At 38.3% G+C, this 13,240-nt stretch overlaps 1 protein-coding gene across 1 annotated transcript; it reads left to right on the top strand.

The window, feature by feature from the left end:
• The first annotated feature begins 3,287 nt into the window (after positions 1-3,287).
• PRPS1L1 (phosphoribosyl pyrophosphate synthetase 1 like 1) lies at positions 3,288-4,259 on the top strand. The gene is given in 3 exon segments (XM_024131146.1): positions 3,288-3,585; positions 3,588-3,922; positions 3,924-4,259. Coding segments are annotated over 3 exon segments (951 nt in total). The 5' UTR covers positions 3,288-3,305.
• The last annotated feature ends 8,981 nt before the right edge of the window (positions 4,260-13,240 follow it).

Here is a 13,240-nt window from a genome sequence, read left to right as displayed (position 1 = left end):
CCAACTATGGGTTGTTGGTTTTTGCGGTACGCGGGCCTCTCACTGCTGTGGCCTCTCCCGCTGCGGAGCACAGGCTCCAGACGCACAGGCTCAGCGGCCACGGCTCACGGGCCTAGCCGCTCCGCGCCATGTGGGATCTTCCCAGACCAGGGCATGAACCTGTGTCCCCTGCATCGGCAGGCGGACTCTCAACCACTGCGCCACCAGGGAACCCAACTATGGGTTTTTAATGTTTATATTAGCGTTCAGTCCAATTTAGGTAATAATAAGTCGATTTAAAAACCTGTTTTGTTTTTCTTTAAAAACTGAAAAATGTGTGACACATTTAGAACACTAAGAATCATTTTAATTGAAGCTGCAAGTACTTTTTAGTGTTGCTAAATTAAGACACAGAATTTTCTTTAGAAATCACTGTATGTAGTCTTGGCTGAAGATGAGAATTATATAGTATAGGTGGGTCTGTTGATTTTATAATAGGAAAGAACATGAATGAAGAGTTGTGGACTGAAATGAGCCTGCATATACGGTCAACCATGAAGAGTTTGAACTGAAGAGAAAAGCATATTGATGTCTCCAGAGATGTGGATGGATCAGCAGCAGGACATTTTGATTTAGCCTTTTTGACATAACCGTTTTTATGTTTTATAATAATAGCACATTTACTACATAAAAACACTGTTTTCTAGCAATGTGTTTCACAGACATTGCCAAATCTTATCCATTTCTGTTGCCTCACCCCATTCCTTACCTCATTCCTGATCTTATCCTATCCATGAACCAAACCCAGCGGGGAAGCTCAAAAGTGGGGTGTGAAGGGCTTCCCTGGTGGCGCAGTGGTTGAGAGTCCGCCTGCCGATGCAGGGGACACGGGTTCGTGCCCCAGTCCGGGAAGATCCCACATGCCGCGGAGCGACTGGGCCCGTGAGCCATGGCCACTGAGCCTGCGTGTCCGGAGCCTGTGCTCCGCAACGGGAGAGGCCACGGCAGTGAGAGGCCCGCGTACCACAAAAAAAATAATAATAAAATTAAAAAATAAAGTGGGGTGTGAGGATACATTCAACAAATTATTTAGTAATTTCAAAATATTATAAAATGATGATTTAGTTTTAGGCTAAATAAAAATATCCCAGAACCAAATGTTAAACACACAATTAGTAGGATAAAACTTTATGATCTCTATCTGATGCTTCCACTATTTTTATGACACAGTTTATTGTTGAAATTCCTGTTATCTATGATCTCTTCCACTTCTTAGCCCGTTACTCCAACCCCCATGCATTTGGAAACTGTGTACTTAAAATTTCCTAAAAAAGACTTATATATATTTTGTTAGTCTTTTTTTAATTATAAAAGTAATGAAAGTTCAATACTACATTAATAGATGTCAATAAATTGTGACATATTCATCCCCAACTACAACCAACCTACTCCCCTCTGCAAAGGTAATCATGATAAAAAGGACTTCCTTAATGATTTGATGATTTGACTATTACTTAATTTTAAATACATAAATATCATACTATGCATATTTTTGTGAATGAATTTTTTACATTTAAAAATATCTTGGATCACCTCACACTGGTCAGAATGGCCATCATCAAAAAATCTACAAACAGTAAATGCTGGAGAGGGTATGGAGAAAAGGGAACCCTCTTACACTGTTGGTGGGAATATAGCTTGATACAGCCACTATGGAGAACAGTATGGAGGTTCCTTAGAAAACTAAAAATAGAACTATCATATGACCCAGCAATCCCACTACTGGGCATATACCCAGAGAACCATAATTCAAAAAGAAACATGAACCCCAATGTCCACTGCAGCACTATTTACAATAGCCAGGTCATGGAAGCAACCTAAATGTCCATCAACAGAGGAATGGACAAAGAAGATGTGGTACATATATACAATGGAATATTACTCAGTCATAAAAATGGATGGACCTAGAGACTGTCATACAGAGTGAAGTAAGTCAGAAAGAGAAAAACAAATATCATATATTAACACATATATGTGGAATCTAGAAAAATGGTATAGATGATCTTATTTGCAAAGCAGAAATAGAGACACAGATGTAGAGAACAAATCTATGGACGCCAAGGGGGAAGGGGGAGGAGGTGGAATGAATTGGGAGACTGGGATTGACATATATACACTACTATGTATAAAATAGGTAACTAATGAGAACCTACTGTACAGCAAAGGGAGGTCTACCCAGTACTCTCTGGTGACCTAAATGGTAAAGAAATCCAAAAAAGAAGGGATATATGTATATGATTCACTTTGCTGTACAGCAGAAATTGACACAGCAGTGTAAAGCAACTATACTCCAATAAAAAAAAATAATAATAAAATTTTAAAATGAAAAAAATAAATAAAATATTTTGGAGACACTTCCATATGACTTCTTGCATATGACTACTGTGGTCTCTTTAATGCCTGCCTGTGTGTGTACATTAGCTGATAGTTTAGCTATTGACAGATATTTTTGGTTTCCATATTTTGCTTTTATAAGCAATTCTAGAAAGGTTACTATTTGTCATTGATCATCTTATACCCTGTAAATGGGGCAACACCTGACACACAGAACACCTTGGGAAATATTGACTAAATGGATTAATACAGCAAAAAATACTGTTATGAATATACTTTGTGAATATTTCTATTGAGTAGATTCCTAGAAGACACATTGAGCCATATGTTATGTACTCAATTTCCCTTGCAAAATCTACACACTTACACTTTCCATTAGACTAGAAGGAGTTATCTATTTTATAATTTTGGTTTACCTGGTGTGTGAAAATGAATGTCAATTTCTTGATTTCTAGCATTTTTTCATACGTTTATTCCTACTTATCTTTTTCTCACTCAGTTGGAAGAACTCTGGGCACGTTTTACACATTTCCTCCAGTCCAGAACTTTCCTTTCAAAGTTACGTGTTTTGCCTTGTAGAAATTTTATATTTTTACGTATTCAGATTTAAGCTGCCCTTGGAAACTAATACAAGCACTAATAGAGGAGAAAAAAAAAATCCATGAACTGAAAAAAGATTTGATTCTTTAGTTTAGAAGAGTGAACTAGGTGCCAAGAAGGAATTTTTTTTTTTGAAGACCCAGAAGGCAGTTTAGAGCTGCACACATCCGGAAGAGACCGGAACAGCTGAGTAACAACCGGAAGCCGTTAGTTAGCGTCTGCGGTCTCTCGCGCCTGGCTAGGAGCTGGAATAGTCTGTGGTCTGACCGCTGTTCCTTTCTCAACTGCCGGGGTGATCACCGGACGTAGAGAGCCTAGGGCAGTTGACCAAAATGCCAAATATCAAAATCTTCAGCGGCAGCTCCCGCCAAGACTTATCCCAGAAAACTGCCGACCGACTGGGCCAGGAGCTGGGCAAGGTGGTGACCAAGAAATTCAGCAACCAGGAGACCTGCGTGGAAATAGGCGAGAGTGTGTGAGGAGGGGATGTCAACATAGTGCAGAGTGGTTGTGGCGAAAGCAACGACAATCTAATGGAGCTTTTGATCATGATTAATACCTGCAAGATTGCTCCAGCCAGCCGAGTTACTGCAGGCACCCCGTGCTTCCCGTATGACCTCAGGATAAGGAGGATAAGAGCCGAGCCGCAATCTCCACCAAGCTTGTTGTAAATACGCTGTCTATAGCAGGTGCAGATCATATCATCAAGATGGACCAACATGCTTCTCAAATTCAGGGCTTTTTTGATATCCCAGTAGACAATTTGTATGCAGATCCAGCTGTCCTGAAGTGGATAAAGGAGAATATCTCTGAGTGGAGGAACTGCACGATTGTCTCTCCAGATGCTGGTGGAGCTAAGAGAGTGACCTCTGTTGCAGAAAGATTGAATGTGGACTTTGCCTTGATTCACAAAGAACCGAAGAAGGCCAATGAAGTGGACTGAATGGTACTTAGTGGGATATGTGAAGGATCGTGTGGCTATCCTTGTGGATGACATGGCTGACACTTGTACAATCTGCTATGCAGCTGACAAACTTTTCTCAGCTGGAGCCACCAGAGTTTATGCGATCTTGACTCACGGAATCTTTTCTGGCCCGGCCATTACTCACATCAACAGTGCAGGCTTTGAAGCAGTAGTAGTCACCAATACCATACCTTAGGAGGATAAGGTGAAGCATTGCTCCAAAATACAGATGATCAACATCTCCATGATCCTTTCAGAAGCCATCAGAAGAACTCACAATGGGGAATCTGTCTCCTACCTGTTCAGCCATGTCCCATTGTGACAGAATAACGTTGGGGTTGTTGTATTTTAAATAAAATAAAATAAAAATGTACCAGGACCATCGGTTTCCCTTGGTGTTTGATGAAAAGTTCGGCAGAAGACCCTGTTTGTTCCAGTGTGGCTTTCTACATCCCACATCATGTATATTAGATGCTTATTTTAGATTGGAGAAAGACAGATTGAGAATAATTGCTGGAATATCCTATCTGGGTTGTCTCATTCTGGTTTCTTTGATGATTTTGTGAGCCTTGCAGCTCTAACTATAGTTCAGCTGCTGACTTCAGACTTTGAAGGTGTTGTGTGGAGTTGTATGAAATTAATTGGGGAAACTTAGACTATATGGGAATGCTTCAGGGTTCACTTTGTTCAGAACAACTAACAATGCAACCAACCCAATCCACCACCACCACATCTCCATCCCACCAACCCCCTCTTATTCCCTGTATTCCCCTCCCCTCTTACCTATTTGTCACAAGTTCTCCAAGATCTGTGCTAAATTAATCAAGAGTCTTGTGCAACCCAAACCTAGTTTACCTGGCTGCTGAGCCATCTGCAAGGCAAGAGCAGCAGCTTTCAGCTTGAACAGCCATTGGGTAGGATTATGAGAAAAGGCTGCAAAGTGCAGCAAATGCTTCTTGAGAGGAAGAAGATAAATCTGTCACCATCTGTTTGGAGATTACATGTTTTGGATTCTCCAGTGTACCTGTTCTTTTTGATTTAGTTTTACTTCTAACCATCTTGACATTTTCCTGGTCAAACATCCTGTTGGATCCAAATTATCAGTGTACCAGTCTTCTGGAAAGCAAATCCACTTCCTGCTATATAGTCTCTAAAATTTGCACCAGATGTTTTTGCTGTAGCTTAATCTTAGCCTGCTACTGCCGTGGTAGTAGATTTTAGGTGGCGTTGTAGTACCTTTTGATTAAGCATTTAATTTTAATCTTTCTTCCGTGCCTCTCAGATGACTTCAGATTTATATTTTAAAACTTATGTTATTGTCTCTTGTAGGGAAAACCAATAAAAAGTCTGCATGGGGCTTCCCTGGTGGCGCAGTGGTTGAGAGCCCGCCTGCCGATGCAGGTTACACGGGTTCGTGCCCTGGTCCGGGAAGATCCCACATGCCGCGGAGCGGCTAGGCCTGTGAGCCATGGCCGCTGAACCTGTGCGTCTGGAGCCTGTGCTCCGCAACGGGAGAGGCCACAACAGTGAGAGGCCCGCGTACCGGCAAAAAAAAAAAAAAAAGTCTGCATGTATGTGAGAAAAAGTCCACATTAAGATATATCCTGAAATTTCTGATTTCCATGAAAATTCAGACAGGCCCTAAAAGTTTCTGAAAGGTAAAACGTAAGATAGTTTTAAAGAAATAATATTCAGTTGCTGTCAGACTTCTCATTTGATCTCTCAGGTAATAAGCAAAATGGAACAATATTTTTGCAGTTCTAAAGGAATATTCCTTTTAACCTAAATTTGTGTGCTTAGCCAAACTATTATTTAAGTTTGAGGACAAAATTAAGGCATTTTATATATTAAAAGACTCAGAAACTTTACCACCATGAATGCTTCCTGAAAGTATCACTTGAGGATACCGAAAACAAGTATGTACAACTAAGAGGAACACATGGAATGAAAGAGATAATGGTGAGCAAAGAAAGAAGTGAAACTGATAAAATTTTTTTGTGAAATTATTATGAATATTATCACAATTATTAAGATAAAATTCACATAAAAATTGAGCCACAATGTAAAGCAAATTATTTAAAAATCTGTAAACAAAATCAGTTACTGACACCAATGATTGACATGATAGAAAAAAACAAAGTTTAAATATGTTTTCTAAAATTCAAGGACAAGCAAGAGAAGAAAAGAATGGGATAAATTACTTCCAAACTCCTAGACAGAAAAAATAAATGGCATAATAGCCATAATAATGGCATAATGGCACAGTAAACAAATCCAGCTGAAGACAGGAAATGAGGAAGAAAACAGATCAAGTAGAAAATACCAAATACATGTTATCACAAATAAAGTCAATATATTAAGTTAATCTGATAAGAGTTAGATTATCAGAATGAGTAGCAAAAATATCTAATGCTATGCTGTTTATGGGAGACACACCAAAACAAAAAATTAGATATAAAAAGATAATGAAAAACATACCGAGTAAATGCTTACAAAGAGGAACTAGAAGTGGTACTTCTAGTCAAAGTAAAAACAGAATGTTTTGCTGATTATGAATCTTTATGAACCTAACAATTCAACATCAAAGTATAAGAAGAAAAATAAAACAGTGAGAATATAAGGAGAAATGTATAATCTACATTAACTGTGAAATTTTAACAAAACTCTCACATAAATAACCAAGAAAAGATATTATAGGGTTTAAAATAACTCCACATCACAATTTAATAACTATACATGGAAGTTAAACAGATAATTCACATGTTTTCCAGCATGAATGAAAACATTTATAATATTAAAAATGTAGTAAGTCACAAAAAGTCTTCATAAATTTTTTAAAAGGAATTTATAAAGACCATATATAGTAAAGTGGATTTACTACAATCATCCAGACTGCATTTTGATAAAAATAAAACTCTCAGTAAAATAGTAATAGAATGAAGTTTGCTAGATCTAATAAAGAAAATCTGCTAGAGACCTACAAAGATGTACTTAATGATGACATATTGGAAATGTTCCCATTAAAATAAGGCAAATTTCAAAGCCAGTGAAATACGGCAAGAAAAAGAAAAGAGCTAGCAACACTGGAGGGAAAAGAGGCAAAACTCACATTATTTGCAAATGTCATGATTATCAACAAAAAATCCAGCAATCAAAAGAAAAATTATGCCTACAAGAGGTCAGTAAAGTGACTGTACATCAGGTAAATAAAATAATAGCCCTTCCTAAATACCAACAAATCCTAATTGAAAAATATAATTGAAAAAAGTTTCCACAACCTGGAGCAATAAAATCTGCAGAATAACCAGTAATAAACTCCCAAACTGTAGGACTCGTATGAAAGAAAATTATGAAAAGATATAGAAAATAACCTGAATAAATGTGTTATGAGATGAAGATGAAGAGCAATATGAGAGTTTCCTCAAATCATCTAGTCAGTATAAACCCAGTAAAAATCCGAAAAGGATTTTTTTTTAAAAGAACTAGATAGGGCTTCCCTGGTGGCGCAGTGGTTGAGAGTCCGCCTGCTGATGCAGGGGACACGGGTTCGTGCCCCGGTCCGGGAGGATCCCACATGCCGCAGAGCGGCTGGGCCCGTGAGCCATGGCCTCTGAGCCTGCGCGTCCAGAGCCTGTGCTCCGCAAAGGGAGAGGCCACAACAGTGAGAGGCCCACGTACCGCAAAAAAAAGAAAAAAAGAACTAGATAAACTTTTCTTAAAGTTGATGTGGAAAAATAAGAGATCAAAAATATCCAAGATCTTTTTGAAAATGTTTTTGTACTACAATATATTAAAACATTGTAAAGCTAATAGTAATAAAACTGTTGCACTGATGCAGGGATGAACATGTAAATTAATACTGTAGAATTTAGATTCCTGAAACAGACCTATGTATACTTATGGGAATTTAGTACACACATACACTATTTAGTGGAGGGATTATGTTACTGGAAAAAAGGAGCATAACTGAATCAATTCTATAGGAAAATCACTATTAGAAAGTCCCTCTGGAGATGCTTTCCTGATATCCTGCCTTGGCAACCACTCCTGAAATCTACTCAGATTCTCCGAAAGGGAGGATAAGACTCCTGCCATAGTTTTTTTTCCTAAGTATCTTCATACACATGTTGATCAATCAGATAACAGTGATGCTTATAATGGGCTTCTTAATGTCAGTTGTCATTTATCAATATCTAGCTCCTTGATAATCTTAACTTTCTGCTTTCTTGATTATATCCTGGAAAGCACTTCCAGCCTCCTAAAACTTCCACTTTAAGCACCATTATAACATTATTACCTTGTTTATATGAAGCATATCCAACGTTACTTTTACACATACAAGCAGTCATTTTGGACAAACTGTTCTCAGAATACAAAATAGATGAAAGAGGCCATACCATAGTAAATACCACACACTGCAGAATATATTCACCCCATGGTTAGCAAAGTAGCAGTTTCCATAGCTGAAAGCGATAGTGTGCTTATGCTTATTGACCAAAAACTGTTTTATACACTCAACAGTATTACATACCAGCTCATATATATGATAAAACTGGCATATCATGTCATTGGATAAATAATGCACTGATCAGTCAATGATGCTGGATAACTGACTACTAACTGGGGCAGCATTGTTTTTTTGTTTTTTGTTTTTGTCTTTAAATGATGCACAAAAATAAATTCCAGAAGGAATGGTTATAAGGAACAAAACTGTAAAACACTGGAAGAAAATGTGGAATAACTTTTGTACTCTTATAATAGAGAATTTATAAAAATTTATAAAAGATGAGATTGAGGCATGACTTCTGGGATTCTACAGGCAGGAAATAGGCTGATAGAGCTACTCAGCTGCAGACTTGTGCTACTCTTTGAGAAAAATAAAGAATGACTCTAAGGGCAGAGACGCCAAGAGTGGTACAGAGGTCAGAGGGTTCATTGAGAGAGGGCTAGAGGCTGACTGAGCCTCTGCTGTGAACCCAGAGGCTGATGGAGCCACTGTCGCAGGCCCAGAGGCTGGAGTTGTGGACCCAGCAAGTGGAGCATCAAGCCACAGAGAATTACTCCCAGTCCTTCAAACCTAAAGAAATTTGCCCTGCTGGATTTCATACTTTCTTGGGATGTGCAACCCCTTTGTTCCTTCAAATTTCTCTATTTGGGAATGAGAGTGTATATCCCATGCCCGCCCCACCATTGTATTTTGGAAGCAGATAACTGCTTCACCAGCCCCCATATGGAGAAATGCAAGGTGAAGACGGCATCATTCTCTATGACATTCTGGATTTGCTGCAGGTGTTCTTCTATCTAAATGGAGCATTTTGCAATGCAGCTTGGGTGCAGTCATTAGTTACTTTATGAGAAAATTGATTTCTGTGGGTAACAGAGTAACACGGTGCAGCTCAGCATCCATGAATTTAGAGAATATAACGTGGTACTCTATGGAATGCTTATTGAGCGAGGCAGAAAATTCTAATCTTGGTAAGCCACTGGATCTATGGCCTTTCCCTTTAAACATGATAAAATGACTTTCAAAATAACATTCTTCAAATTTATGAGGTGGTATGTCTCCTGCACTATAAAATACATTTAAATTATGATGTTAAGTCATCATTTTATGCTAGAAAGAGACTGTCTTTGGACTTAGCACTGCCTATGATTTTTGGCTAGGTTCCTGAAAGGCTCTGAAGAATTTTGAGGTGCATGATAATAAAAGCCTAGATTACTTTGAAGAGACTGTTGGTAGAAATAGAGAGATGAAAGGAGATTCTAGGCAAAGCTCAGAAGGATGTGAAGAGGATGATGTAACTCACAGATCCAATCTACCATCTCAGCAGAAGGCAGGAATGGAAATAGTTATCCAGGAAGGATTGGTGAGGTACCCTCTTATCTCATTGTGGGGACCCCATGACAGGCACAAAATCAAAGGGTACAGAGACAGGATAAAATAAATGAGTGCTGTCATTGGGAGCTATTATTCAACCTACTACACTGCATCCTTTTCCTTCTCTGTTTATCTTTTTTTGGATCCCCTATTAGATGGGTATTTTATTTTCTGGATATATCTTCCCTATCTTATAACTTCCTCATATTTTTCATCATTTTATTCTTTGTCACTTTAATTTGATCCTCCAGTTAATTCAGTCTTCAGTTAATTCTATTAGTAATTAATTTTATTATTCATCCCATCTATTGAATTTCCTTTCAATATCAAGCAACCATGCTTTTAATTTTCACATACTCCTTTTGTTTTTGACAGCTTCCTCTCTTTTTTTATGGTTGATATCATTGACATTATTTTTCATTTTATGGAATACAATATCTCGATTCTCTGTAGATTTTAATTATATTTAACTTTTAATTCTATTTCCCAGTATTAGCTGTTTTATTGAGGACGTACAGTAATGGAGAGAAAGAAGTATAGCAGGGGGCCTTTCCTTTGTGATGGATATTTTGACTTCTGGCTGCAAAGATTTCCTAGCTATTGGGGCGACCATAACTTACTTTGGATACTGCACTTTTCAAGCCTAAAAGCCCACATGAAATTATCCCCTCTCACTTTTTTTTCAAAAGCTTTTTTCTTTTTTTTTTGCGGGCCTCTCCCGTTGCGGAGCACAGGCTCCGGACGCGCAGGCTCAGCGGCCATGGCTCACGGGCCCAGCCGCTCCGCGGCATGTGGGATGCTCCCGGACCGGGGCACGAGCCCGTGTCTCCTGCATCGGCAGGTGGACTCTCAACCACTGCGCCACCAGGGAAGCCCTCCGCTCTCAGTTTTAAGAACCGAACTCACAAATTGTCTCTTGTGGCAAAATTCTGAAGTCTACTGGTCTAAAAGTTGGAGACGGTCACAACCATTCCACTGCTCTTTAATGTTTTAATTTAATTCAATAAATTGCTCATAGACCCTTCCCTGTCTCAATACCTGATAACCCTTTGAGAGTTTTTCTAGAAATTTGCTCTACAACTTCCTTTTGGGGGATTATTTTATCTCTATGAACGTCCAATTCTTCAGTTCTATTGGGAAAGAACTGGCAATTGGTTTGTTGGCAATTGGTTTCCATATACTTTATATTAACTGGGAATTGTTTACTTTTCTGGTCTTCTGATGGTTTCCCTTCAGACTAAGTAAATATTTATTTGTTTTTATTGACCTTCCTCATTCTCCTTGATCTTTCTAAAAACCATTACAAAATTTATAACTATTTTCTTATCAAGGTGCCTTCTTCACTTGACTTTTTATAACACTATAGTACAGGGGCTTTCCTCCCAACTCTTGGCTCTTCTCAGACTTCTTCCCCGCCATCCCACTGATACAGCTCGTTTCAGCTGCTGTGGGCAAATCAGAAGGGTTGAGGCCTCTTCATACACCTAATGTCTAAGGTAATCTCTTGCTTACCCTAATATCGTCCTTCAGATTCCCTCTGTACTTCTGCCAGACTTATTCCTAAAAAATTACTTTCATAACTTTAATCCCATAATCAAAATTTTCTTTTTTCATTATTTACAGAAAAATCCACCCTTTGTTTTCACGTATAGCCATCAAAATCTGGTCTACTACTCCCAATATAAACTTTCCACTTCATTCTTATTGATCTATTCTTTGCCCCAGAAAATACCTACAAATCTCTGCCGTAATTCCTCTAAACAATTCACCTAACCTCCAGTAGCCTCGCTATTATCCTCCACTTGACTAAATCGTACCTTTCTTCAAGGCCTATTTCTTTTACAAACATCTCAGAATCTGATCTCTTTCTCTCTCCCGTAAATTCCTATTGTGTGCATCATTCTCTACAATGTTGCCCTCTCTTGTGAGATTAATTTGGGTAGTCATTAAGGATTGGGAATATTTCATATATTCTTTGTATCTTTATGATGCTTCATATAATGTTTAATACTAAGCAGTCAGATATTATGCTTCAGTTGATTTTTAAAAATTGATATAAATCTTACCTAATGGCGGGTAAACCTAAAAATGTCTAAGTAAGTGTCTTAAATACCAACCTAAAGATTTTTATTTATTTAAAAAGCAACAGGGAACTATTGTAGCTTTTTCGATATGTTTTCTGTAGATGACTGTTGCAGTGAAAATAGTACTTTCTGAAAAGAATGTCGCAGCATTGTGCAAATTGAACTGGACTAGAACGCCTATGCAACTGGGAGACCAAATGAGTCCAGGTGGGTTCCATTTTGAGAAATTAGGCCAATGTAATATTTTTTTAGATTTATAGTAAACAAAGAAGCCCTCATTTTCCTAATCCCTAATGCACACATGGGTTGTTTACTGGAATTCAATCTGAGTATAAATTTCTAAACGTAACACTGACAGTATCTCTTATCAGATGACATGATTAATGATGTTTTCTTCAGAGTGGCTTCAGTTAGTGTTTATTAAGATGCTTCCCAAATCCTAATTCTATTTCAAAGATACAGTCAGATGATTAGACTTATGAGCACCCTGCAAGAATCAGAAAACATAAGGCAGTGATCGGTTTTAAATAATACATTTTACCCAGATTTAATTATTTTGCAACTAGTGACTCTATTCTCTGTTTTTATACTTGTCATTGTTTCCTTCTTTTCTAGGAAAACCATTACTTTCTTTACCCTGATTTCATTGCAGATGCTATGCAGTGACTGCCATAACTCATTGCTTAGAGCAAAGAAAGAGCTAGGATCCTCTGTTTTACAAAATTAAAGAGTTTGGTTGTCAGCTAGGCAATGAATCTGCTTCACAGATTTAAAATTGTGCTTTTCTTCCTTCTCTTTGCTTGCCATTTGGCTTGTTCACTTTACAGCCCTACCACTTAAGAGAGGATTAAAAGGACACCAGCCCTGTGAAGGTCTCCAGGAATGACATACCATGCAGGGGACCAGCAAGGGCAAAGACTTTGAGGTGGGAGCCTGCACGTATTAGAGCAACAGAAAGAAGACCAGTCTGGCTGGAGTAGCATTGAGCAAGAGGGAAAGCAGAATGAGATTAAGTCAGTAAGTTGGGCAGAGCCAGATAAAGTAGGTAAGTTATCACCTGCTCTGAATTTCTCTGATCACCAGTCACCATCAAATTGATCTATTGTTTGCCCCTGGCCTGTAAGTACTCAAATCTTTACTGGGAAGATTATGTCTTAAATTACTGCTGCTTAATAATGCAACGTTTGTCTTTCACAGGGGCTTTCTGAATGTAAAAGCAACTCAAGTATTCCCAAACTTGCCAGATGATAAAATTCCTGACTTCCCACTCTTAACCTCCTGAATCTCCAGGGAGGCCTGGAAAACAATATTTTCAAACAATTAATCTAGATGATTCTTATG

The sequence above is a fragment of the Physeter macrocephalus genome, chromosome 5 (genome assembly GCF_002837175.3).
Source record: "Physeter macrocephalus isolate SW-GA chromosome 5, ASM283717v5, whole genome shotgun sequence".
NCBI lineage: Eukaryota > Metazoa > Chordata > Mammalia > Artiodactyla > Physeteridae > Physeter > Physeter macrocephalus.
The sequence above is the reverse complement of the archived record's forward strand: the minus strand, read 5'-3'. Positions and strand labels throughout refer to the sequence as shown.